Genomic DNA, 26555 nt, shown 5'->3' with positions numbered 1-26555 from the left:
GAATGTCAATATTAATTTATTTATTATTTACAAAAAGTAATGTTGATTCTACCTCCAGGACAATTATTAATATTTATTGGATTGGATGCAGATGGAATATGTATATCTCTACTACATGTTGATGGAATCTCTGTAGATGTGTTTGTGTCTTCGATAGAATTTGTTGATTGATTCGTATTTGTGGTGGAAGAAAGTTATGCAAAATCATCGAAGTGAAACTGTCAACTGTCAACATTGAAGTGGCTAGAGTCACATTTAAGGAAGTTAAAGTTGTCTACTCGAAAGTGTTTTGCGGTACGGAACACTCGAAACGCAACTTTTGGTATGTAAATTGAATACAGAACGAACAAGTTTCAGATGGCGTCGTCTAAAAAGAATTTTGCGAATGCACTCTATTTATTATATGAGGTAAAGAACTCATGGACCACACTATGTATTTAATTATATCAGCAACTGAAAATCGTAGAATTTATTCTTATTCATTCAAAAATACGAAAGCTTCCTCTTTTAGCTCGAACAGACGTTTTTGAAAGCCATCGTAAATTGCAATACAAAAGAAGGTGTTTACAGTCACTTCCCAATTCTTTCTTCGATAAAAAGTCTGTTATTTAATTGACTGGACTTGAAGTACTTGAAAGAGTTTCGAAAATTTTGAATTTTTGAGCAAAATATTACATTATATGAAACGCTGGACTAGACTATGACAAAAATATTGATATAAAAATCTACCTATAAGTAATAAAAATTTATGCTTTCCGGCAATTAAAAACGAAATTAATTAAAACAATAGGATGTATTCTCAGTACGTAATTAAAAATTCAACTATCGTCTATTATGGTTTAATGGATATTGCTAACCGCTTTTATAATAAAGCGTTTCGAAATGTAGACGTAACGTTTGCAAGTTTGGTCAGTATATTTTCGGTATGGTGAGAAATGAGTGTTAAATATCGCGAAAATTACTTTTCATGTAACAATAAAGTTGATGTAGTGATTAAATATCAATTGTTCTTTAGACGTATGGGAACACAAAGGGATGGTTTTATGAATTTATTCATTATAACGGTCCGTAGGAGATAACAGATGTTTGCGAGTTATTTCTGTGTGTGAGAAACTAACAATCGTCAGTAAATTTTATGACTATAAGTGCGTGGTTTGTTTTTGTTTAATTTAAATTGTGGTAAAAGTATAATTTGTTATTATCATACCCGTATAAGAAAAGTTTCCAAAGTCATTCGTTTTTATCGCTCCAACCAATATAATAAGACAGAAACAACTTTATGTCTGAAGAAAGATAATTTGCTATTTATACAGTTTTTGCCTACTCTACAGACTTTGTTTCCATAATTAATTTTATCTTTTAACCCTTCCAAATAACAGTAACTGTCTTTTTCCTTATAACAGGCGTTTACGTATGTGATAATGTCTCAGTCTGATGTCTGTAGAGTAAGAGTCCCGAGGTTACAGAAAAATAATTCACATCACTGTGCTGTAAGGTTTTGATCTGAAAAAGAAGTGCTTTGTACAGTGTCCTTCCCGACGAGCTGAATCGATATGCATATGGGAAAATACTGGGACTAGTGTTCTGAAAATTTGCTTGCATGGGTTTTCCGAAATGCTCGTTTCAGCTAAAATAATGTCAGTTTTCTGAAACTTCCGGTTATACTGGATATGGACCTAAACTTCTTTAGTTTAAACGGAGTGCTATGGTTTTCATTAAATTTCAATATAACTTTATAAAAGGCATAGTATGCCGAAAGTCCACCATTTTTTAATTATTTCACATTTTCGAAATTTTTGGACACATGCAGCCCTCCACTAAATGTGTGAAAACATTTACAAAAATAATTTAAAAATGGTGGCATACTATGCCTCGTATAAAGTTGTATTGAAAGTTTGCGTAGATTCCAAAAATTTAATAAAAACTATAGCATTCCGTTTAAAATAACGAAGTTTGGGTCCACTTCCGGTATACCCGGAAGTTTCAGAAAACTGAAATTATTTTAGCTGAAACGAGCATTTCGGAAAACTCATACAAGCAAATTTTCAGAACACTAGTCGCAGTACTTTCCCATATGCATATCGATTTAGCTCGTTGTGAAGGACCAAGTACATGGTGCCGCTATATAAGGGCTTATTTTCGAAGCCTCCACATGGGAAGTTGAAAATCACGTTTTTTTGTTAATATGGAGATTCATAGTTCTGAAGACTATATCTTTGATGATTCAGTATAGAGGGAAATTGGTGTTTCGGGACAGAAGGACAAGGAATTGACGTGCAGGGTGATCAATTCTGTTGTGATGGATACTTTCGCTAAGATATTGATTTCATCGTTTTTTGAGAATTGCGTCTGGTGTGTCTCCAAAATGGGTCTTTACATAACAGCACTCTGCTTGAGAAGTACAGAGCTCTTCTTTTTAGGGCCAAAACATTACAGCACACTAACGGAAACTATTTTTTGTGATTCCAGAATTCTTAGTTCACAGACATCTGCGTCTGGTGAAAATCTTTCTCCTGCATGTGAAACTTTTTGCCGCCCCTAGGTCCAATAAGTTTTTTCGTTCCTAGTTACTTTCCTAAAAAACCTTTATTGAAAAATTTGATGAGACTTCATTTCGTTTCTGAGGAATTTACTTGATTTTGGGCTTCTGTTGGATGTTGAGGTTGAGAGTAATATGTCCTGTCATATTCACGTGGTCGAATTATCTGAAACAGCTTCTTGGAGCACTCTTTAAAACCAAAAAGCTTCTAATCCTCTACAAGAATCAGATTCATCCATCGCACATTTGGAGCTCGGCTCCCAAGCATACTCAGACGATACTAAACTTAATACAGAAGAGAGCAAGATTGGGAAACAGGAAAAAGCCTCTGGAGGTCAGATACAGTAGATAGTCAACCAATTCGAAATGCAAGAAGGTGAGAAGATGTGTTATCTTAATGGCAAAGCATTTTCTTTCTCTTAAATGCTATCGATTTTTGCTATTCCCCCTCTATCTTATCACCACTTTTTGCTCAAAGTCAGTAAACGAGTGGATAATTTACGCATGCGTATTCAGAATCTTAAAAAATACCCTCTAATCTTAATCCGACTGTCTACAAATACTTTTTCGATGATATCTTCAGATTGAGGAAAGATGACGCTACTTGTCATGGAACTAATGTGTGGATAGAGAGCGAATGTTCTTAAGCGATTCAGGACAATTAAAATAGTAAGACGCTTAAAAATTGTTCTTATCCAAGGTTTTAGGGTAAAAAACAGTAAACGCATCTGATATTCCCAATCAAAACGTGAAATTTCATGGTGAAGAAAAAATCGGCAGAAAAGATGTAGTGAAATGGAGTCGCTCTTTTCATTTATACAAATTGAAAGTGTCATTCTCCTGTATTATAATGTAAAGTCGCTTACTGCTAAAGCAATGTAGGAACTTTTCCTGACTCAATTATTCCTACCAGGACTGAATAAACAAATTGGTTCTGCTTAACCTTGTCGCTGCTAGTATTATTTTACCGACCATTTCTCCATTAGAATTCGTTCAAGGGCCTATTCTAGTCGGTTGCAGTAGTAATGTTAAAAATCTTGTGCCTGACTTTAGTGGTCCACAAGTACGGAACATATCTATTAGAACGGGACAAAGCCGGGAAAACTTCACTAACCCGTCTATAACACGGCGTTGCAGTGAAAAGATTAAATACACTATGTAATTAAGTCTATAAGTCCCTCTTGTATTGTCTGTTTTTTGTTAATAAATAATTCCTTATTAGATTTTATTTCATTATCCCTCGTATATCTACGTATAATAACATTCTTTTGCTTTCACTCGATCTTGTACTGAAACTGAAAAGGTATTAACCGGAAAGCTTGTATATAGTAGTTTCTAAAAATATTTTGAATAATTCATTCATACGTATATGATGAATTTTTGCTAAATTATTTAAATGTATAATTATTCCAATTATATTTCAAGTAGATATCTACGAATAGTAATACTCTGCCATACTGTATATTTTAACGTGATGATCCTATTTATTGTATACTTTCTTTTCTCGACACCTTTTAATCACAGTTTTTAACCCCTAAACATTTTTACCTACTTTAATTTATTCTCATCGTATAAAAGCAAAATAGTTCTTTATGCAGTAAAGTGAGTAAAGTAATACTTTTTTCACGAGTAGGACGGTTTGACGGCAATTCCTAGGAGTGAAAAAAATTACTTTACTGACGAGTTTCATATAAAAATTTTTCTACGTCCGTAGACTTGAAAAAATTCTACTTTTATCTATTTTTATTTTGTAATAGTAATATTAAAAGTACAACTGTGAGCATTATTAATTTGAAGTGAAAAAGAAGTTAAATTACTATTGGTAATTGAATTGGCAACATTTAACGAGTTCAGTGAAATAACATCGTCTATAGTTGTATTACATTTACAATGTTGCTTGAAGTCGAACTAGTTGTTCCCGTTAAAATTTTCACCGCAGAATCCATTTTGTTTTTTATTGAGTCGTCTACGTAACCCTCCGCAACTGTGTTGGATTTTCTACCCACCTTACTTCTTTAGTTTAGTTATATCACCACGAATCCACTAATACAGACGCCGAAGAGCGTCGAAATGTGTGCCAGGGGTAGTTTTTTGAATTAGGTAAATTCAAATATGTTACAATAAGCGAGGGAATTTTTGAAAAGGTATTGATACCTACAAATTGGGCTTTGCATTTCCGTTTCTGTACTGCAAAAAGAAATGCTCTATTTTGACATTTGTGGGTCGTTTGTTTTTATATTTTTTATGAATGTTTACCAAGTTTAATCTATTGTCAGATATTTCACCAATAATAGTAAAACGACGTTGAACATGAGTTTTTGTATCAGGTAAGACATTTCCGGTATTATTAATATCGTTACACTTCATTTTATATAATTCCTCCCTCCGCAGAGCTTCTGCGATTTCGAATACTAAAGGAACCTGAAAGATGTTACAAACAATATCTAAGCTTCCAATAAGCTTTATGGTGGGTCGACACGATACAGACTTTTGTTCGTACAGATATCTGTACAAACTATGAAGTCGGAGTAAAAAATGTTACTTCTGTTAGTTTTCATTACTTCAGACTTTCATTTTTCCAAAGTTTCAGTCTTATAAAAATTTCCGGTATCGAAAATACAATTTAAATTTCTTAGCTACGATAAATACGCAGACTTACATGCATATTCCGACTTTTGGATCGCACCGACATTTGTCTGTACTGTCTAGTTTGCACAGACTAAATTCTATAGAATTTTATGGAAGTTTGTATCTGTGGACCAGATAATGATCGTCTGGAGCTCGCAACAGAAAACTTATTAATTTCTTCACAGGCAAATGTTTTAAATTTTTTGGATCTATAGCCAACTGATTCATTTGTCAAATATAGAATGAGTTTCGAGTATTTACTGATATCTCGTCGTTATTTACCATTAGGGGGCCTTTCAGTTTTGAATAAGTCGACCAAAGTGTTGGAGACTTTCACATTTTGGATTTAGTTTCAAAGTAAGCTAGTAACACTCTTTATGTGAAGCTTTTTTAGTACGCCACTCCATAAAAAAATTACATTCCTTTAAATATTGTTCCCTGGATTTCTCAGGGAGAATATTCATAGTCGCTGCAGTTGCCGATTCAACATCTTCTGGTGTGCAGTTTAAATTTTCCTCACTATTACTCTCCATCACTAATGATAAGACTACACTCCTTTTCATTAGACACAAAGCACTTTTTTTTAACGCAAAAGCGCGAACCGCCACGGCACTTTTTTTCACGCTTTTTAACCGAGTCAGAAAATATATTCTATATAAATGAAAATGATTGAAAAAAAAATGTGAATATTATAACGGACGTAGAAAAAAGTATTTTTTGATGAGTTTTGCGAAACAGTTCGTCAAAAAATTATACTTTATATTTTATGTAAAGTTTTTAATATCAAGATTACAATAGGGGTACTATTTTGAGCTTCGAAGCTATTATTTTAAACCTCAGAGACTACTACAGTATTTTTTTTGGAGAGTTTGTCATGGTGGGAACCATATCTTTCGAAAATTCTCCAGAACCATCATCGATGAAGCATAACAAAGCATAACAAATATTTACGTAACTTTTCATTTGTTTTTACTAAAACATCAGGTGTAGAAAAACTTTCACCTCGTAATTTATTTTTTATCTGCGGGAATAAGAACAAATCATTGGGTCCCAAACAACGACTATACGGCGAATGATTTATGAATTTGATGTTCAGAAACCTTTTTTGTTAGAACTGATGTATAATAGCTCGCATTGTCGTGGGGGAGACTGATTCGTCTTCTGCGATTAATTTCCTTGATTTTTTGAACAATTCTGGCTGGTGTGCCATTCAAAATTGAACGTTCTACGTTGCTCTAACGCAGAGGGGGCGATATCCCATATAGGATTTTACGATGGTCCCAGTATAGGCCCAGTCTTGGGCCAAGTATGTACAACTTTGGCCCTAGCTTGCAAGCCATTATTGGTCCAGGCTTGGTGGGACTCTGGGATGATAACAATGTACCTCGCTTGGTTTGCACGTCTGGACCAGGCCTGGTTGCCTAGATAAACACAAGACTGGTCTATAACTGTAGTCCAGGCTGGTTACTGGTAATGGGATGGGGTTTACCAGCGTTAGCCCAAGCTAAGCCCCGTCGTTCAAGTCTGGGGACTCCTATATGGGATTTCTAAGTATTCCGAAAAAACAGGCTTCGTGCGCGCACAACTTTTGTTGGATTTTATTCGTCTTGAAAGACCTATCCAGTCTTTTGTTGTCAAGTTTCGGATTCATATGCATAGATCCATGATTCATCGCCTGACATGATCTTATAGACGTCTTTTGAAGCAGCGCGTTTGATTTTTTTCAAATTTTTTTGCACTTATTGTCACGAGCTTTTTTTGAGCGATTATCAAATTATACTGTATCCAACGCGAACAAATTTTTGACGATCTTGCAATGTCAGTTTACGCATGACATCGATGTTTTCTGGCACAACAGCCGATTTGACCACTGCCAGGAAATTCATGAAGCAAAATTCAAGTAGCAACCCTCATATAAATACGAGCCAATTGATTTTAACAAGGTAGAATAAACTCAATCGTAGCTCTATTCACATCATTATTGTTACAAAATGTAGAGTGTAGTATGGTAAAAACGCTTCAAACTAACAAATTAATAAATAGTTTTACCAAATCAAGTGTTCTCTTTCTACCCGGCATACTACAGGAATCCCAGCTCTTCGTATAACTTTTTTTTTGATGATATTTGTTACCTTCCTTATCTTCAATACTAGTAACAATTGTATTACACTGGTATGTTCTTAGAACAGAACATTTGGTTTAAAAATGTGTAGGTTGTGTTTATTTAATGCATTTACACCGGCGATATATCCGAGCTACCAGTCGAGTGTCACGTCGGCATCGAAAAATATTTAAAACACCTCCTTGACAAAACATAAAACACCTCCGATTTCAATATAATCACCAAAGATAACTGATAACATCCAATTAGTGACGCAGTGTCATTTTGAGATCTCATTTTATTCATAATCAACATCGAAAAAGTGAATAGAAAATCCTCAAAAAAAACCTTGACGTTTTGGCATACTCCCAAAAACTATTAAAATCTTTCTCACTCGATTTATATACATCCTCAAATACAGTGTTCTATAATTTCGAGTTGATTCAGTGATCGGTCGTTGCGTAAAGAACCTTGAGATACGCCGTTATCGTGATTGGAAAGTGCCCGGATGTGCATAATGCAAAAAATGAAGTGTTGAATCGTTGAAAGATGCCCGCTGTTTTGGAGATTGTTCATCAAGATGCAAAGAGGAAGACCAAGAGTGAGAGGAGGAAAGTCTGTCAATATCAGAGATTGGGAGAAACAAGGAGAGTTGCTGAAAGAATGGAACGATGGTAAATTTATTCATTTAACAATTTAAATCTAAAAAGTTTCTTATACAACACTAAAATTATGTTTGAAACACGTATAAATACTAAGAAAATAATATTTCATTTAGAAATCTATGAAAATAACAATATAAATATTGCAAACAGGATGTTACGTTATAGATGATTCAGTCATTTATATCTTCATCGCTTCTATTATTTTTAGTAGTGGGAGTACACAACCAATGTTTTTATTTAGTTCTCAAAGGTGAATAATCGCAGGGTGTTGAATCTGGTGACTTGGGAAGCCAGAGTAACAAAGCGAAGTTATTATTACTAACACGGCGATAAAAGAATCCATCTTTTAAGTAAAATGCTTTGTTTAAAAGGTGGATTAATTCGGTACTGCATTCTTGAAAAACGTTGAACTGTTATAACAGACGAACGGCATATTTTCCGGCGCAGAAACATGTTTCTCGCTTTATCTATTTCAGGAAAGTGTAAATGGAATTAGTTCAGGATAATGCAGTCACGCCAATTTATTTATATCTTAAACCAAAAAACCATATTGTTGTTCTAGAAAGATCTTTTTTAATAACACCATTAGTACAATATGCTTTAGTCTAAATTTTATATTTCATTATAACAAAAAAGTTATCAACTGTTAACCCCTCAACTTTATAGGGTGAAATTTGGATATATTTGGACCCCTATAGACAGTTCAAAAATATACAAAGTTTGTTAGATTTGAGTTAAATTACATCAACATATGATATTTTATGTGAGTCAATTAACTTTTCAAAAATAGCATATAATCAGTGATGTATAGGATTTGATTTTAAGTAAACCACAAAAAAATGAAAAAATTGGTGAAATCTTTATTGGAATCGATAGAACGATCAGTATAATTTAATGTTTGAAGATGATTTCATGCAAATGTTGGCCGCAGCATTACTTTAGATAGCCCGTGCACAAGGTCCAATTTGGTGGATCCACAAGAAATAGTCCAAAAGCGTTAAATCACACGATCTAGGTGGCCAATTGAGGGGCCCCAAACGTGAGATGAACTGTTCGCCGAAGGCGGCTCTCAATTTGGCCATTGTTTCCAACTATTTCATTTTGGGCAAAAAAAAATCGTCAATCGTCACGGTAGCGCTCGCCAATCACAGTAACGTTCGGGCCATCGTCGATTTTGAAGAAGTACGGCCCGATGATGCCACCGGCCCATAATCCACACCAAACAGTGACTTTTTCGGCATGCATTGGCACCTCTTGCAATGCTTCTGACCGCTCTTCACTCCAGCTGCGGCAATTTTGCTTGTTGACGTATCCATTCAACCAGAAATGAGCTTCGTCGCTGAAAACAATTTTTCGATAAAAAAGTTGATCTCCCTCCAACTGCCAGCGCCTTTTCACCAAATGTTAGACGTTGTGGGAGATTGTGTGGCTTCAATTCTTCCACCAGCCGGATCTTATAAGGCCCAATTGCTGCGAAACACGGTTATCAGTAACACTGGTGGATACACCTACTGAACTGAATACAAAATGAACAAGTTTGACAATGACACAAGACATGATTCATGCGTGATTTGTCAAAAACAGTGTTACCAAAAAGATAACAGCAAAAAAATCATAATATAAAAAAAATGATAAAAAGAAACTTATTTATCTATCTACTTAAATTTTCGACAATTTCCGAATCAACTGTAAAGCATGTTGTCTGCTGTAAAATGTCTCCTGAATATTTCGAAAAACTACTGCATGAACTCTGTAAAACACATTATTTTCTTTAAACATTCAACAGAGGTTACATACGAGTTGCAAGGGTCGTAAATGAATTGCCATCCGAAGACTTCTATAAACTAATTAAACTTTCCAGGATTATCGATATATAAATATTGAATTACCAACTTATTAATCATAAAACCCTCTCTTAAGCTGCGATAACTACCACGAATAGGAATGAATTTAAAGTAATTGGTTGAAATTTTATGACCTAACTAACCCAACCTAACCTCAGCCTGTAGTTGAGAAATAGTTAACCAGGATGCAACTAATATAGACCTTTAAAGGCCCGGTTAACCAGTAGTGTGCAGCGTCAACAGATCTCGAGGCGGTGTTTTATAAACAAAGGATTTTATAATCTCCCGTAGGAAAAACAATAAGCAAAATATAAGAAAAACAAATATTTATACGAGACCAAGCAAAAATTAAAAGACTTGCGATACTCCAGGCAACAACCTAATGTGATTTGGCTCTTGTCAAAGTTTTAAAGCAATTGCGTTATTTAGATTGTGTTGTAATACTAATTTGAGAAGGAAATAGTGAAAAATTAATTTCAGTTTCTCAATAAGCATTAAACCCTCAGTCAAATCAAGGCTTAGGTTGATAAGTACTATAAGATATATGTACCATAAATTCCAAGGTTTAGTAGTATCCGTTATTATCGTACAACCACGGAAGATATCGAATGCTTTAGACGATCGGTCGAGGTGTCTACCCCCGAATCAATTTTTAAAACTGTAGGCATCTTAGATGGCTCTGCAATTTAAATTTTAATTTATCACTTGCAAGATGGGTGCAGCATTTGTTCATCGACCAACAACGCAATGGTGTGTTGATATTCTACGAATGTTTGGTAACGTCGGACAAGACGTGGATCCATCACAACTCAGGCGAGACAAAAAGTCTGTTTTTGGATGTGAATCGGTACTATAAAAGTTCAAACTGGATTTGCCACTCTATATAATTTGTATAATCCACTTCCAATGGAGTAAAAGAATCAATGGATAATATTATACATACCAACTCAATGGTATTGATAAAGGTTTAAAAAAACGACTTCATTTGGGTAAAAAATCCATCAATTTCGTTAAATGTTTCATCATCCATCCTTTTCTATTCAGCACCGTTTGTCACACAACTTGAAGAAATGACTTGGTGGAAAAAGATGACTTAGGCAAATCTAATTGTTCGAAAAGGATAAAAAATTGCAGATAAAGTGTATAGAACTTAAAGGAGTGGTTGAAAAATAGTAATATTGGTAATTATTTAGAATTGGGGCTCCAGGCAAAAATCGTTCCAAAAAATTTTTCACGCATTTGGGGTTGCTTCTGAGGGTACAAATAGTAAATTTAAGGCAATATTTTAGACATTACATGGTACAACTTACATATGATAAATCAATGAAACCTAACCTAACCAATTCTAAATAATTACCATCTTGGTTAGGTTTTTCCTTCCAATTTTTGTTAAAACTGGAATTAACTATAATTTTATGTTGTTCTCAATTTTTCGATACCGATGACATTAACATTTAAATATCGAATAATTTTATTTAAATCGGTTTGTCTTTAAGGGTGTGCGTATCAACATAACCTCCATTTTTTAGTATTCGAGAACTAACGACTTTCTTATGTGACCACATACGATGACGTATATCCAATTTCATAGTTTTAGTATGAATATGACTTTTTCAACATAACGTGCTTCATTTAAAATTCATTCTGTAGCCCTGCCTTTAGGTGTGTCATAGGAAAATTTATTAGCATTTCATTATTCGGTAAATAGCGTAAAATGAATCAAGTACAAACAGACATACCTTTCACGTATTACTGACATATATCGACATTAAAAAATTACTTTGGTATCTTCCAATAGTTAAACATTTCCTTTCGTTCTCAACAGATTTGTTCCACGAGATATAAAGTTTATTATTGTCCTCTCTCTTTTTCGCGTTTGTAACAACTCGTGTTTCCACAAATCGAAGCCGGGCAGTTGATTTTAAACAGCGGTTAAGTGATTGTACATTTTTTTTGCATCAACATATCTCGTAGCAGGTGAAATAACGTCGACCTGTTTAATCATCGGGTGCGTCGGTGGTGGACTAGATGTTGAAAATTCTATCGGGTAATTGTGAGTGATAGAACGTTATTATCCCCAGGCTCTGGGCAAAATAATGTTTTTTACGGAGTAAGTTTAAATATTTAGATAAATTGCACCGAAAAAAAAAAAACGATTGTAAGAATAATCAGAAGTAAATCTGTATCTCTTGCAATTTCAATAGTCGGCAATTGTTATGCATTTAACAGATTAGATGCAAAATCCAAACTATTTAATAAATATCATCCTCTTGAGTTTTTTTCTTCATATATCTTCATTTAAGTAAATATTAATGTTCGACATAATATTTCCAAATCTCATGGTGGTCTCAAGTTATATATTTTTCTCGTTTTCTACAACCTCTCTACTTCATTTTGAAGTTCACATTTTTGCAGCACTGATGTTATATTTGTCACCTCACTATGCGTGTGTGATGAGGTAATTTCTAAATAATATGTAGTAGATATGTATGTAGATAGATTGGAAGGCGTGGTTTTATCGACTGGCCCCCGCATTCACCCGACATGAATCCTTTAGACCAGAGGTGTCAAACTCAATTTTGCAGAGGGTCATATATCGAATTTTGAATTTTTAGGTGGGCCAGATTGAAAATAAAAAAATTTACTGAATTATTATAACATTTTATTTATTAAATTATATATTATATATAAAAGATAGTAGGTAATTATGTTGAGATTGAGGATCCAGATACCATACTTCTTTTGTTTTTGACAAGATCATTGATGTCAGGTATCATATTCAATGTGGTTATTTTAAGAATTGATTGGAGATGTTCATTCGTAAATCTTGTGCGATGTTTGTTCTTATTTATTTTCATAACGGAAAACATCTGCTCACATAAATAGGTGCTACCAAACATCCAGACAATGCGTGCTGCATGCTTTTTTAATTCTGGGTAATTATCCAAACTCTTGCAATATTGTGTATAAAATGTGAAAGTGTTAATCTCATTAAATTTTTCTTTCAAAATACTGTCCGATTGAAGATCTATCAACTCCATTTGCAAATGAACTGGTGCCTGTGAAGCTTCAAAATTGAATGGGAATTCCATTTCATTCATTTTGTGAAAATCTTCAAAACGATTGTTGAATTTCGTAATAAAATTTTGCAGAAGTTGAGAATATTTATCCGTTTTTTTTTGCTCACTGTGCCAAATTTGTTTCAAAGGCTTGAATATATGAATACAGATTGACAATCAGATTTTTACCCTTTAACTTTATATTCAGATCATTCAAGTGTTTATTCATATCTACCATGAAAGCTTGAATAAGGTCACGTAATGCGAAAAATCTTTCTAAAACTACTCCTCGACTGAGCTAACGAACTTCTGTGATATAAGAAAACTTTTGCCCAAATCTTCGAAAAATTGCCTGAACTGTCGGTGATTTAGTCCTCTGCTCCTTATAAAATGTACAATTTTTATTATAGGTTGCATGACGTAGTCCATTTTAAATGTTTGAATGCCAATGATTCCTGATGAATTATAAAGTGAAATCCCACAAAATTGTCTGATGTTTTCTGTTTTAATTTAGTTACAACGCCCGATTGTTTGTCAGCCATAGCAGGAGCGCCATCCGTAGTTGTGCTGCTATGAAATGCTCAATTGCAGAATAAATATCACTTACTGCTGTAGTACCTATCAACGGAACGCACTTTAATAGTTCTTCAATTATTTCAAAGTTACTGTTAATGCCTCGTATAAAAACAGCAAGTTGAGCTGTATCAACAGTATCAGTGCTTTCGTCAACCAGCCAGTGAAAAGTTTGTAAATTCCTTAATTTTCTCCTTCAGTTGAAGGAACGAATTTTGAGATAAATCATTTATTCTTGAAGCAATAGTTTTTCATGAGAGCGAAATTTTTTGAATTATTGACTTTTGAGATGGAAATGAAACATCGGCAACTTTCAACATACAGTCTTTTGGAAGATTATTTTATTTCAGTTTCGGAGGTATGTCCTTATCAACCTACTTCCTAAAATGAATGCATTGATTATTTTCCAATTTATATATAAACTTATACCTGGTTTTATGGCCTGTAACTGGAAAACCTTTTTTATCTTTTTTTTTAGGAAATACCAAAATATATTCTTTGACAAGGTTAAAAGATGTTTTAAAGTATAAAACTTTATTTCCAAAATATTAAAATCATTATATAAAATGGATATAATTCTAACATGACTAGGCCAGGAGCCTAGTGTTTTTTTGTAAAAAACGTACGGGAATAGGTATTTTTTTTAATATGTTCAGGGGTGTCCCCTGAATGTAAATCCAAGTGGACGTCATGGGGGGGGGGATTCACTTCAACCGCCATAGTACGAAAAAAATTTTAGAGATCATTATTGTAGACAATAATATTTGCCATCTTTTTTATTTGAAAATTTATTTTTATAATGCATAGGTTTTTAATTATAGCGCTCCAAACTTTTTTCAATATGGTTTTTGCTAAATATTTAGTTACGCTACATCGTTGGAATAGTTATTATTATGAAGAATATGAAGGTTGGTATTCAAGTTGAATTTTACATTTTTTTAAATTTAACGTGAATCTGAGTTTTTCGATTCACCGAATCGCTAAACCTTTTCAATTGTTGCAAATTTTATAAAATACTGTGTACATTCATCTGTACTTTATTTTCTCTGTCTAAAATTGTTATCGAAATCACTAAAAAAAAAAGAATTTTTCGAATGTTACTTCAAAAAAACGAACTCAGACATTTGTTATAATATAAAAAGTGGCGCATTATTTTACGGGGCAAGTCTTGATTTCAGTTACCACCATTTTCAATTTATCATTGACCATTAACTAAATATTTAGCAAAAACCATAATAAAAAATGTTTGGAGCGCTATAATTAAAAACCTATGCGTTATACCAAAAAAGTTTCAAATAAAAAAGATGGCAAATATTATTGTCTACAATTTTTTTTCGTACGATGGCGGCTAAAGTGAAGCCTCCCCATAACGCCCACTTGGATTGACATTCAGGGGACACCCCTGAACATATTAAAAAAAAATACCTGTTCCCGTACGTTTTTCTCTGAATCTACTTTTTTATTTGGAGCTCTTGGACTATGACAGAAACATTTAAATATTTGTCTTCAGTTGTTTGTAGGCTGCGCTATGATTTGGATAAATATTTTACTGCACCAGTTTCGTTAAAAATTTTACTAATTTACTGACACTAGATCTTGTTACGAGATTTGTATTAGCACATAAATTTTTAAAGAATATTCAAATTAAACGAGTTTATTTACTCGTAGGCATCTAAATGTACAATATTTATTATAACTTCGGCGGAGATAACGCAAATGTAGCTATAACTCTGAGAACATTACATGAAGAATAATCAGGATTTCTAAAAATCGAAAATATATTATTTCCATTTGAAATGACAAAGTTCATTATTTTTCCGGAAAAAGGAAAGATCTGACAACAATGTAGATACCACCATAATATCGATATGAAACATACAAATATTCAAAAAATCATATCTACCAAACTAATGGGTGGATTGAGATGAAATTCTAGAGAAGTCTTATTTAAGGTAAATTTCAACTGGAAAAAAATCAACAAGTCGGCCTCAAAACCCCTGCGTACAAAAATTTATTAAAATCGTACAAGTCGTTTCCGAGATAATTGAGGCATTCCACACTTAAAACTCACTCTGTATATTTGGCGCACCTTATACCGCACAGTCATCACTGTTCTCTCTTAATTATTTTCTTGTTCGAATGACATAAGTGGTACTGCATTTACCGGCTATAAATTCACCGGTTACCGCCTGCGTTGCCATCCGAAGAGTTTGATTAAAATAAGTGTGTTAGTTCATGAAATGGATAGAATGTCCCGTTCTACAACACCAAAGATTATTTTTTCAATACAACTGGTAATAGCGTATACAAGAATGTTCATTTCAATATAACCTTATTAAAACCAATTGAAGAATCTTTGTTGTGATAAAATAAACGTACTTAATAATAATTAAGTAACGGGAAGTCTTTTAAAGTTTATTTCGAAATTTCTATATAACGGGATATCTCGTAAAGTGGCCTCCAATTTCTGTTCAATAGAAACGTTAATATTTAGATAATATTTTGAAGTGAAATAAAATCAAATTTATTATTACTGCTACATGTACACGAGGCACGATAGAAAGTTACAGTGAATGCCTCTATTGGAATTTTGTTTGGTTTGTGCTAACTGTAGTATACCCATACAGGGTGTTCCCGGACTTAATGCAAAAAATTCGGGATTGGGTAGATGCCGTGATATTTTCACGTCATGTTGTAACGCCTTGAAAGACAGACAGACTAATGGATGATTCACATTATCAGATATGCAACGATACGGTAAGGACCGACAAAGACACGACAAACCATTCTTTTTAGATAAATAAATATTGATGTACACACTAACCGATAACGACGCGGCAACGACACGTAAAGGCAGCGACGGAGCGGACCGACATTCTTGGCGAGAATGTTTTTCGTGTCTGTGCCTGTACGTGACGCGTACTTGCTGGATAGTGTGAACAGTTTATTTGGATTTTTGCGATACTTCAGTGAAGTTTGAGGATTTGTATTTATATAACAAAATGGATAATGAAAAATTAATTGAATTTGTTCGTGAATATATATTATTAGAAAACATGTTATTAAGATGATTTTTACATCATCGTGCATGAACCACATATCTCTGCGAATGTTTAAAGGAATATCACATAAAATGGGTGGGAAATCATTTTTGAGAAGTCAGTATCGCTGACCATTCCGGTTATTATATAAAAAAATAAGGACCCACTATTCCTGCCTACACTTTAACACAAAATCGATGTTGATTCTTTGCTTGAATTGTACCGTGATGATTTCTGTACCCATAAATGTATATGGGAATTAATAAAAACGTCTCGTGTTCATCTAGAAACCAACGAGGGTATGCCAGCCTTGCTGGATAATCCTCTACTTTCATAGCATGCACTTTATGGATGTAAAAGGGGTAAAGAAGCTGCTCCTGGAGAATCATATGAGTAGTTGTCGTTGATATGTTAAATTGTAGTGACATTTTGCGAACGCTAGTTGTGGGATCAGCACCAAGTGCATCTAATGCATTTTGTTCTAAAGCTGATGTTCGTATAGTTTGTTGTTGACCTTCGCCACCTCTTTTTGGCAGGACACCTTCTATAATATATATTTTTATAAAAAATAATGGAAACTAGTTCACTTAATTTATGTAGACAAACCTGTTTCCCTTGAGCTGGAATCAACCCAAAAGTTCTACAGTCGGGTGTAATTCTGCCCGGAAAGCGTTCAGTATACAACCTTTTGGCTTATGACAAATTACCAGAAGCCAAACCATACATGAAATGCATGTCCGAGATAAATTCTACCACATCGAAACTTTAAATGAGATGTGATAATTATTGATGACAGATTTTAAAAAGATTGACAGCAAACTGACATTAACGAATTAAGTCGCTTGCAATTTTCAATTGAATATCACGTAATAGCCGCCCCTGATTTCCAGATAGTAATAGAATTATTTATTACGTCGATCCATTAAAAATTCATAATGTATAATTTAGAAAATATACTTAAATATAAAATCCGATTTCGCCTGCAACTCAGAAACGAGGGGTCGTATGAGAGAACTTTTTTGTTTTATTTTCACGTCACTCACTCACTTTCGAATTTTTTTCATCAAGTCCTGGAATACGAGAATATATTGAGAAATTCTTAGCCTACTATATATATTATCCTTCAGTTTTACGTTTTTGTAACATTTTATGCACCCATAATAGTTTTTGTTTCTTCTTTATGGCTTCGTCATCTTCATCAAGCAATCCAGCCATTATAGCTTTATTGGTAAAATTTCTAAACATGACACTCGAGCATTGCTCACTTTTGTACCACTGCGCTTCTAATTTTGTTTAGCAAAAACTAATTTATCACAAACAACCCGTCGAGATATCGAATACCTATCGTATAATGTGAATTGCTGCCTCAACTATCGGGTCTTTGTCGGTCCTTGCCGTGTCGTTGCATGTCTGATAATGTGAATCATCCTTAAGAACTCGTTACGGATAGACAGATAGGTCAGTAAAAAGGGCCAGGAACTTCGATTTAAATTGATCCTGCGATATATTTTTTAAATTGTAGGTCGTAATGTGCACATCACTTATGAAGAATCTTATCACCTCCTAAGGGGGTGCGACCCCCGTCCAATACGCGTCAAACATGTTTTTTGAGGTAATTTCAGAATATCTCAGAAAATCATTGTCTTATCAGAGAGGGCACAAAATTTTACAAAAAAAAGTCCTTACAACAATTTCGCCAATTTTATCTAATTATTTACTAATTAGGGAGGGATTAATTCAACGGACTTAGACCCTAGATTCTCTGCAATAACTAGAATATCAACAAAAACTCATTACTGAAAATTAGCTTTTATTAACAAAAATATGAAGTGTCCGGTTTTTTTGCTGTTGAATGTTTATGCTTATGCCTTATGCCAGTAATATGATTTTCGATAGTATGTAGTACAAATATTTATTTATTTACTCATATTAGTTCGCCAAGAAATTATCAAATTTAAATAATTAATAATAATAAATTATACTAGCCGGTAAAATGTACTTCAACCTTAGTCTAATTTGTACGCTTATTATTGTCGGTTTACGTAATTTTTTTTTCTTTTATATTGTGTTAAGTAATAACCATAATCATGTGACTGAGAACAGCTCCTTGTTATAATCGTTTATTCCGCTTAATACTCCAAGCATTTGGCAACTAAATGTGTATTTGACGCAAATCGAAGACATTGAAATTGGCAACGTATTTTTTCCAAATATTTTGTAATTTCATTACTTTTTTACGTCGAATGTTAAATAGGTAATGAGGAAACATAAATAATGGTATTGTTTGTATAAAATATAGATATATAATGGGTGCAAAGAAGAGCCACAAGATATGAATTTGGTTTTCTTTGGTAACTGTATTGAAAGACAAAAATAAAAATTCACCATCACCAATATATTTTTACACTTTCATCCCTGACACGACCATCAACAGGAAAACCAGAATAACAAAGCGAGCCGAAAGGACACAAACCCACGATAAAAGAGGCTCCGCGATTTTAACATCCCATGTGTGAAATTGGGATTGATCAATTATACCAAAAATATCAGAAATTCGTCATAAAAGTTCAGTTGGTCGTATTAATGGGATGCTAAAATCACGGAGTCGACGAAAGAAAGAAAATAGACGATGAAATACGAAAAGGAACACAGAAAGTGAAGAATAAAATAGGAGATACAACTATTTACACCTAGAAAAACCAAAGATATAAAACAAAATGAAAAAATAAGAGATAACAGGACACAAATGTCCAAATTACCCGGAATTATATACATAAAATGTAGAAGCGCTGAAAATACAGTTAATATTGGATTCCTCAGGCATGGAAGAAGAAAACATTAATGGGTAACTAGAAGATGACTATCATTGTAGTATCGATGCAAGTAAAGGTTAGGTAAAGGATAAGGTTAACGTTAACGAAAGACTAAAACAAATACTAGAGATTTGTCAATACCAAAATTTTTCGATTCTCGATACCGATACCATTGATGTATAAAATCGTGTGACAAAAATTCTCTTACTAGAACATATTCATAATTTGTTTGAACAACCTACAAACCAATTTTAAAATATCTATACCTATACAGGGATAAATGAGGCAATTTCGCAAATAAAAAACAAACAATGGTTTAATAAACATTTATTCTGAAATAAAAGTGGACCAATAATTAACAGAGGGAAACACATGGTCTACGTTAAGCTCTTTGGTTGTTTGGTTATTGTATCAAAAATCAAAATCATTATCCATGTTATTTTAAAAGCAGGATTTTTCTACACTCTACGCCTTATCTATTAAAGAAATTTCGCGTGTTGCTAAGAAAACAACGACAATATAAGCTTACTTGCAGAATATTTTTAATATACTGCAGAAAACCGAATAATAAAAACAAAATGAGGGCAGTGCTACTAGAGCAAGCAGTGTGAGTTGATACAGCCGGCATAGTTATTTGCCTGATGTGCCAAACGAGAGCATAGGCAATGTTACATTCCAACTCATGAGTAGGCTAAGACCTTATATTAAGTATACTTGTTTTAAGATCATTAAATATTACTTAAATAATTTTATATCTGTATTTTTATCTTTTTACTAATCAATATGTCTTTTAAATACCTTTAAAAATACCTTCGAGGAAACGCCGCAAAGCCACAAATAATGCACAAAAAATGATGTAATTCCTACAGAAAGTTTTTAAGGTATTTTGGGTCTGCCGCAAAAAGACCAAGAACATTCTGCTTTGGGGGTGATTGTTAATTGATACACTTTAATCATATTGTGAAGGTTCGTACTCTAACGCAGAATTTTTTCAGTTCAAAAAAAATAAGACGAGATTAATATTAATATTTTGTAAACATAATTTATGTAATCTTCTTGGGAACATACACCTAAGAACCATCATTAAATAGAAATTAAAAGTATACAGGTATTGATATTAACAATATGCCAATTACTTTTATCAATATTTTCATTAGAATTATCTCGAACGTCATAAGTTATTTCTATATAGTATCTTATTGGATATACGACAGTAGATTACATAAATCACAAGGTGGATTGTAATTTAACCTTGGTTCATTATATTACAAGGAGCTCGAAGTTTAATCTATGCAGAAATGTTTGGTTCTTTCATACATATGAACGGACACATAAAGTTTTTCTATCCTTATAAACATACTTCAGAACAGTTATTCGGGAGCTGAAAAATTTTGGAACTCTTTTTCTTTATATGTTTTTATCATTTTTGTCTCATTCTCATAATTTAATCTAGCACATCCTGTATAAATAATAATGTATTAATTCACTAACGCATTTCTAAACTTTGACCTAATGCTCTCAAATCTACAGTCTTAGTTAATTTAACTGTACTGTGATTGGGGCCAGTGAATCAGCGCTGTATACCAGATGAAATCCTAGTTTTTTTTTAATCCATATGTAATTTGACTCCCTTTTATTATACCGATTTCCATATTTTTTACCAGTATACGGTAGTGTCCCCATGACGCATGTCTAGTTAATATATAGAACGATTGGATGTTATCCATACGCAAAAAAACAGCGCAAAGTTAAGTCTCCATATCACGCATACTTTCAATCGTAGTAGTGGTCCAAATTTTTGGCTATACAAAGAACCTACCCTGAAAATTTGGTCCAGAATGGATCGACTATATCCGAGGCTCCAATCCTCAAAAATTATGAAAGTAGCGTCTGTCCATATTGTCGTTTCCTATCACGATTTTCAGGTGTCTGCTACCTCCTTGGAACGATCTAATCGTTGAGCTCATCGATGCTTGTATGACAGAGTTAGAAATCCACATGCAAGTTAATGATTTATATGGTAATTTGGTCACGACTGGATCAAGCATCTCCGAGATTCACACCCCCCTAAAAATCAAAAAATCATGATATTTGCAGCCCTGAAATCTTTTAAGTAGTTAGATCGGAATTTGAAAATCGCAGTCTTTATGGGTTTCCTGAGGAGATACATGAGATTAGTCAGACAAAAGTGACAGCCGTTTAAGTGAAGCTACTTTTGGTATTTTCAAAACAATTTAATTCATCATTGCTTCTTGATGAAAAAAAAACTGTACAAGCTCAGCAATGGCTTCAAACATATTATCTGGACTCTGCTCTATCGAAAAGAACCATTTGTTAATGGTTTGCTAAATTTAAGCGTGGTCCTACAGTCACCGATGATGGTGAACGTTTTGGTCGTCCAAATGAAGAGGTTACTCCAGAAAACATCAAAAAAGTCCGCAAATTTGTTATATCTAATCGTAAATTAAAATTACGTAAGATAGCTGCGGCCGTTAAGATATCAGAAGGCAGTGTGTTTACAATTATGCTCGAATAGTTGATCATGAGAAAGCTTTTTTCGAAGTGAGTGCCGTGCTTACTTACAGTAGATTAAAAACAACAACGGGAAGTGTTTGTTTATGAAAAATTGATACAACACTTCAGTCCTGAATCAAAACGATCATCATCTGAGTCGATTGCAGCCGGTGAACTTCGTCCGAAGCGTTCAAAGACATAACAGTCAGCTGGGAAGATTATGGCTTCAGTATTTTGGGATTCGCATGGAATATATTGTTCATAAAAGGGAGAAACAATCAATAGCGAGTACTACATAGAGTTGTTGGTTGTTTGAATGCAAAAATCACGAAAAAACACCCGCATATGTCGAAGAAAATTGGTTAAATTGCTTCCTCATCCACCGTATATTCCAGATCTGATCTATTTTGAGGTAGAAGACAAATTCTACTAAAAGCACGGCATCTAGAAGTTAGAGAAGCGTTGGCATGATTGTATTTCTCTCTTTTCTATTAAATTGTAAAAAAAGAAATTCTATATGAGACCTATTCCTTTAATACAGATTTTGGATTTGAAGCTCTAACCGAATCGTTGGGAACGAATGTTCTCTAACAACAAATCAGATGCATATAACAGAAATAACACTTTGTGATAGACTGGGAATTCAATACTTTTAACGTATCCTGTGATTATTGGTGGTGTACCCTTTTTACGTTTGTCACATTCCGCTACTTAGAGAGTTAGGCCTTGTCTCACCCTCGTCAAAAATCAACCAAAATGTATGCAATCTTCGCTGTACGCAATATTCAGTGAACCACTCAACAAACTTTGGGTGTTTTTGATATGATATATTCATGAATGAATGCCAGATTATTATAACAATTAATTATAATGAACAACCTTATAATATCGATACTAAATATTAAAGGTACCTGTAATTCTATATAATGAAAAAAAAAGTTTTCCATTCAATGAGTATGTAGCACGGCACATCTGTTCTATCGCTCATCCAAATGAGGAACTTCTTGTTTACCTGATAATAAATGAAACGTTTTAATGGTTTTGTAGTTTACAGGTCTCAATGTTAATTATAACAATTGATTCCAACGGTTTTTTCATTCCAATGCGAGATGCACTGAGGTATATCAAATAGTATTTGATCGATCTCACTGGAGACCCGCAGCAACTTTGTACGAAACTAATTTATAAAACATTATTCTTCAATTTTACTCACTGTTTCAGTTATATTTTTATCTACTTCCATTAATTTCTTATTCACATCGACCATATTCTAATAAAACCACTATTTTAGTTTTACTGGGATTTATTTCCAGTTTAAATTTTTTACAGCAGCATTATAAAAAAGGTTTATGTAGAGCTCTTTTTGAAACTCATTGGGATCATATCATTTACGTACATTGTTATCAGTTATTTGTTTAGTACCTTCTTTTTGGGAGTAAGCTTTCTAGAGAGAATAACAAGACATGCCTAAACTTATTAACAATTGACTTAGAGGATCGAGAATCCGTTTTTCGAATTACCTCCTCTTCCAGGGCCGAACCTAGGGTATCCGCCGCCCGGGCGCAAGAACAAAATAAGCTGCCCTAATCAACTTAAACTAAAAAAGTTATAAAAAGGCTACGCAAACGCAAACTTAGATAAACACGAAAACACGGCAGTGGAAAAATAAAAAAAATCCCACATTTTCAAAGTCGGTAAAGAGTTTAAGAGTCAAAAGTCAAAAGAAAAGCCGCGAGCCGCGATCTCTTTCAAGTAATCTATTAATATATTATGCCGTTTTTGCGGCAAGCGGCTTATTCTCTTTATTATTACCTATTTCTTATCTTTTTTACGCCGCCCTATTCGCCCGACCGCTCAACGCACTATTTTGGTATTGTAATAATAAGAAAACAATATTTCGGAGAAATGCTGCTATCTAAGAAAGGTAGTTTGCGCTTTGAGACTAAATATTTTTTGCATGATGGAGTTCTGTTATTTTTTTAGAGACATTTTGCCTTTTGCCGCCCGGGTGCCATGCACCTCCGACACGGCTCAGCCCTGTCCTCTTCAAGGATATTATATATTAAAAAAATTGATGATTTCCATTCAGAGTCCGTTCAGGCCTTCTACCCAACCGATTTACTTAATTTTTTTTATCAATGAAAGGTATTGATGCACAGATCAGCCATCAACCATCGGATTTAATCTAATTTTCACCATTCTCAAGTTATACTCAAATGCGATTTCCCCCTGTACATTACTTATGGGAGTTTTTCACATACACACGTTCTATCCTCAATATCTCAGGTTCTATTCAAGATAGAGACTTCGTTTTTGTTTAAGAACACTCGCTGAAACACCTTCTTTCTTTTGAGTTTATGAACACTTAAATCGGTTGAGTTGGAGAGGAGCTAGGCGCGGACATTCAATGTGGAGTTATGGATTTTTGTAGGTTTTTGGCAATTTTTCTACATTCAAAGATCTATATCTCAGGTTCTAATATATCTACAGAGCTCGTTCTTTTCTATTATAATCATTTCTGATACTTATTTAATGGATTCAATGCGAGCGAAACCGCGGGTAAAAGCTAGTTCTCCTCTTAATTGGATACATTTATTATAGCGAACCTGCAATGTCTCTAGACCTATCAAAAAAAATGTTTCTTCTTGCTCTGCAAACCAGACCTTCACAGCTTTTATTATCTGGCGAATAAGGGGGGTGTTCTAGTAATTCAAACCCTAAATCACGAATTTTTTTCATGGCAACATGAGATTTGTGTGTAGGAGCGTTGTCCTGCAAAACCAAACACCTTTGGATAGCTTTCTGCGTCGTTTCTCTTTAACTTTTATCCGTTAGCAGATTTTTGTACACGAAACTTCTTAGGTCTTGGAGAACCAGAGTGTCGCCATTCCATCGATTGTTGCTTTGTTTCTGGATCGTAGAAATGTATCCAAGTCTCATCCATAGTAACAATTCGGCTTAACAAGTCTACATCGTTTTCAAATCGAGCACAGATCGAACGCGATGCTTCTACCCTTGCATGCTTTTGGTCAACATTGAAACATTTGGGGATCCATTTTGCAGCAATTTTTCTAATGTCCAAATTGACGTGAACTATATGATGAACGCGTTTTAGCCCATTTCGACGGTCTGATAAAATCATGTCATGAACCGCATCGATATTTTCGGGGACTGACACAGAAACTGGTCTTCCCGATCGGTCATCACCTTCAATGGAAAATTCACATCTTTTGAAGCATGCACTCCAATTTTTTACGGTCGCATACGAAGAATATTGATCACCAAGGGTATTAAGCATATCTTCGTAAATCTGCTTACCTCTTAACCCTTTTAAATACAGGTACTACTAACTAGATATCAATACATCCTCGTCTATCGGGTGTACTCTTATATTTTTATCTGTTTTATATTTTCACAAGGTATGGTAACAACTTTGTGCTATACTGATTTTATATAGGCACCTATAAGGGTACAAACTTGACTTTTGAACAACGTTACATTCTTATATAAAAACCCACCCATATAAGTGGGGCTATTTCTTACAAATCAAATCAGAAGCGGAGTTAGAATATGAACTGTCGAAACCAATATTTACACGATCATTCCATCAGTAAATTACCCAACTTCCATGATTCCCTTCTTTTTTAATCGTATGATTTACTGCCTTGTACCAGTTTTCAGGCGTTACCTTATTTTTCCAATTGGCTCCACGGTCTTCGAAGAACCTTGGCCTCCCAAGCAAACCAAATACGTTTCTTCTTTGGTTTCTCAATTCTTTAAAGTAATTGGTTCTCTCCAGTACGCTTCTTTAGACTTTCTGGAATGCTTTTTCCAACGAAAATTATTTTCTTTTAGAAGTTTCCATAGTGTGTTTTGGGGTATTTCTTACCATCTCGAATCATAACAAGAACTTTGTCTACTTTGAGAAATTTTTTTCTTGGATGTCATCCTTCCAAAAGATTTTCCTAGAATTTCATGTGCTGTATGAAATCAAATTTCAGGAAATTTTTAGATTTTTCTGAAATATATTATTTGAAATGTTCGGAATTCTATTAGAAATTAGATTCTATCACTATCTCGTACATAAAGATAGTATTTACTGTTAGATCTTATATTTAAGTGATTACCAAGTAAAACTGTCCTACTAGTACTATTAAATCGTTAAAATCTGCTTTTTCTATCATAAGATATAATAAATTTCTAACTAAACAACTACCTAATTAAATTGGATATTACGGTTTAACGTTAAAAAGTTATAACCTAAATATTGTGAATTTAATACCTTTGAAAGAAATCAAAAGAAGCTTTCTATCACGATTCTATACTTTTATTAAGTCAAAAATATCAAATTCATGACCGGAGTGAATTTGATTTACAACAATCGCTTTAATAATAGGTTGAAATTGTTTTAAATGCCATTCATGCTTTAAACAATTATTCATAGTTAATTAAAATAATTATTGCCTATGGAATTATGCGGGTAAAATTTCTGTCTCATTAAAAGGGATATATATGTCTTATTGACGTTTCTAACATATTTCTTTTATGACAATAATCTGTTTTTAAATATCGTTAGATAAGGTGATACATTTTTACTTCATTGCCGTTATCACTCAAATAGAAAAAAAAATAATAACACATCGGGTAATCAGTCTAAGATCTAAGAATAATGACACAAATTTTTCAACCATATTCCGTTTTATCCATCAATTCAACTCTCAATGAACTTCTCTGGTATTCTCAAAAATACAAAGAAACGCCACCTTAAAAAACTCCAT

The 26555-nt window shown here is 33.7% G+C and overlaps 1 protein-coding gene across 6 annotated transcripts in view; it reads left to right on the top strand.

Moving 5' to 3' along the window:
• LOC130901979 (trafficking kinesin-binding protein milt) overlaps positions 1 to 26555 on the top strand; it is a 91998-nt gene that overhangs the window by 17136 nt on the left and 48307 nt on the right. For 2 of the 6 annotated variants that reach the window (XM_057813716.1, XM_057813715.1), the window contains exon 1: positions 7164 to 7942. The exons of 2 other annotated variants lie outside the window; for them this stretch is intronic. In XM_057813716.1, the coding sequence (XP_057669699.1) occupies positions 7849 to 7942 (94 nt within the window). In that variant the 5' untranslated portion in view covers positions 7164 to 7848. Of the gene's footprint in view, positions 1 to 7159; positions 7943 to 11396; positions 11888 to 26555 lie in introns of those variants that run through there. 2 more of the 6 variants (XM_057813719.1, XM_057813722.1) reach the window with 2 other exon arrangements.

The sequence above is a fragment of the Diorhabda carinulata genome, chromosome X, assembly GCF_026250575.1.
Source record: "Diorhabda carinulata isolate Delta chromosome X, icDioCari1.1, whole genome shotgun sequence".
NCBI lineage: Eukaryota > Metazoa > Arthropoda > Insecta > Coleoptera > Chrysomelidae > Diorhabda > Diorhabda carinulata.
This window is presented reverse-complemented; position numbering and strand designations above follow the sequence as displayed.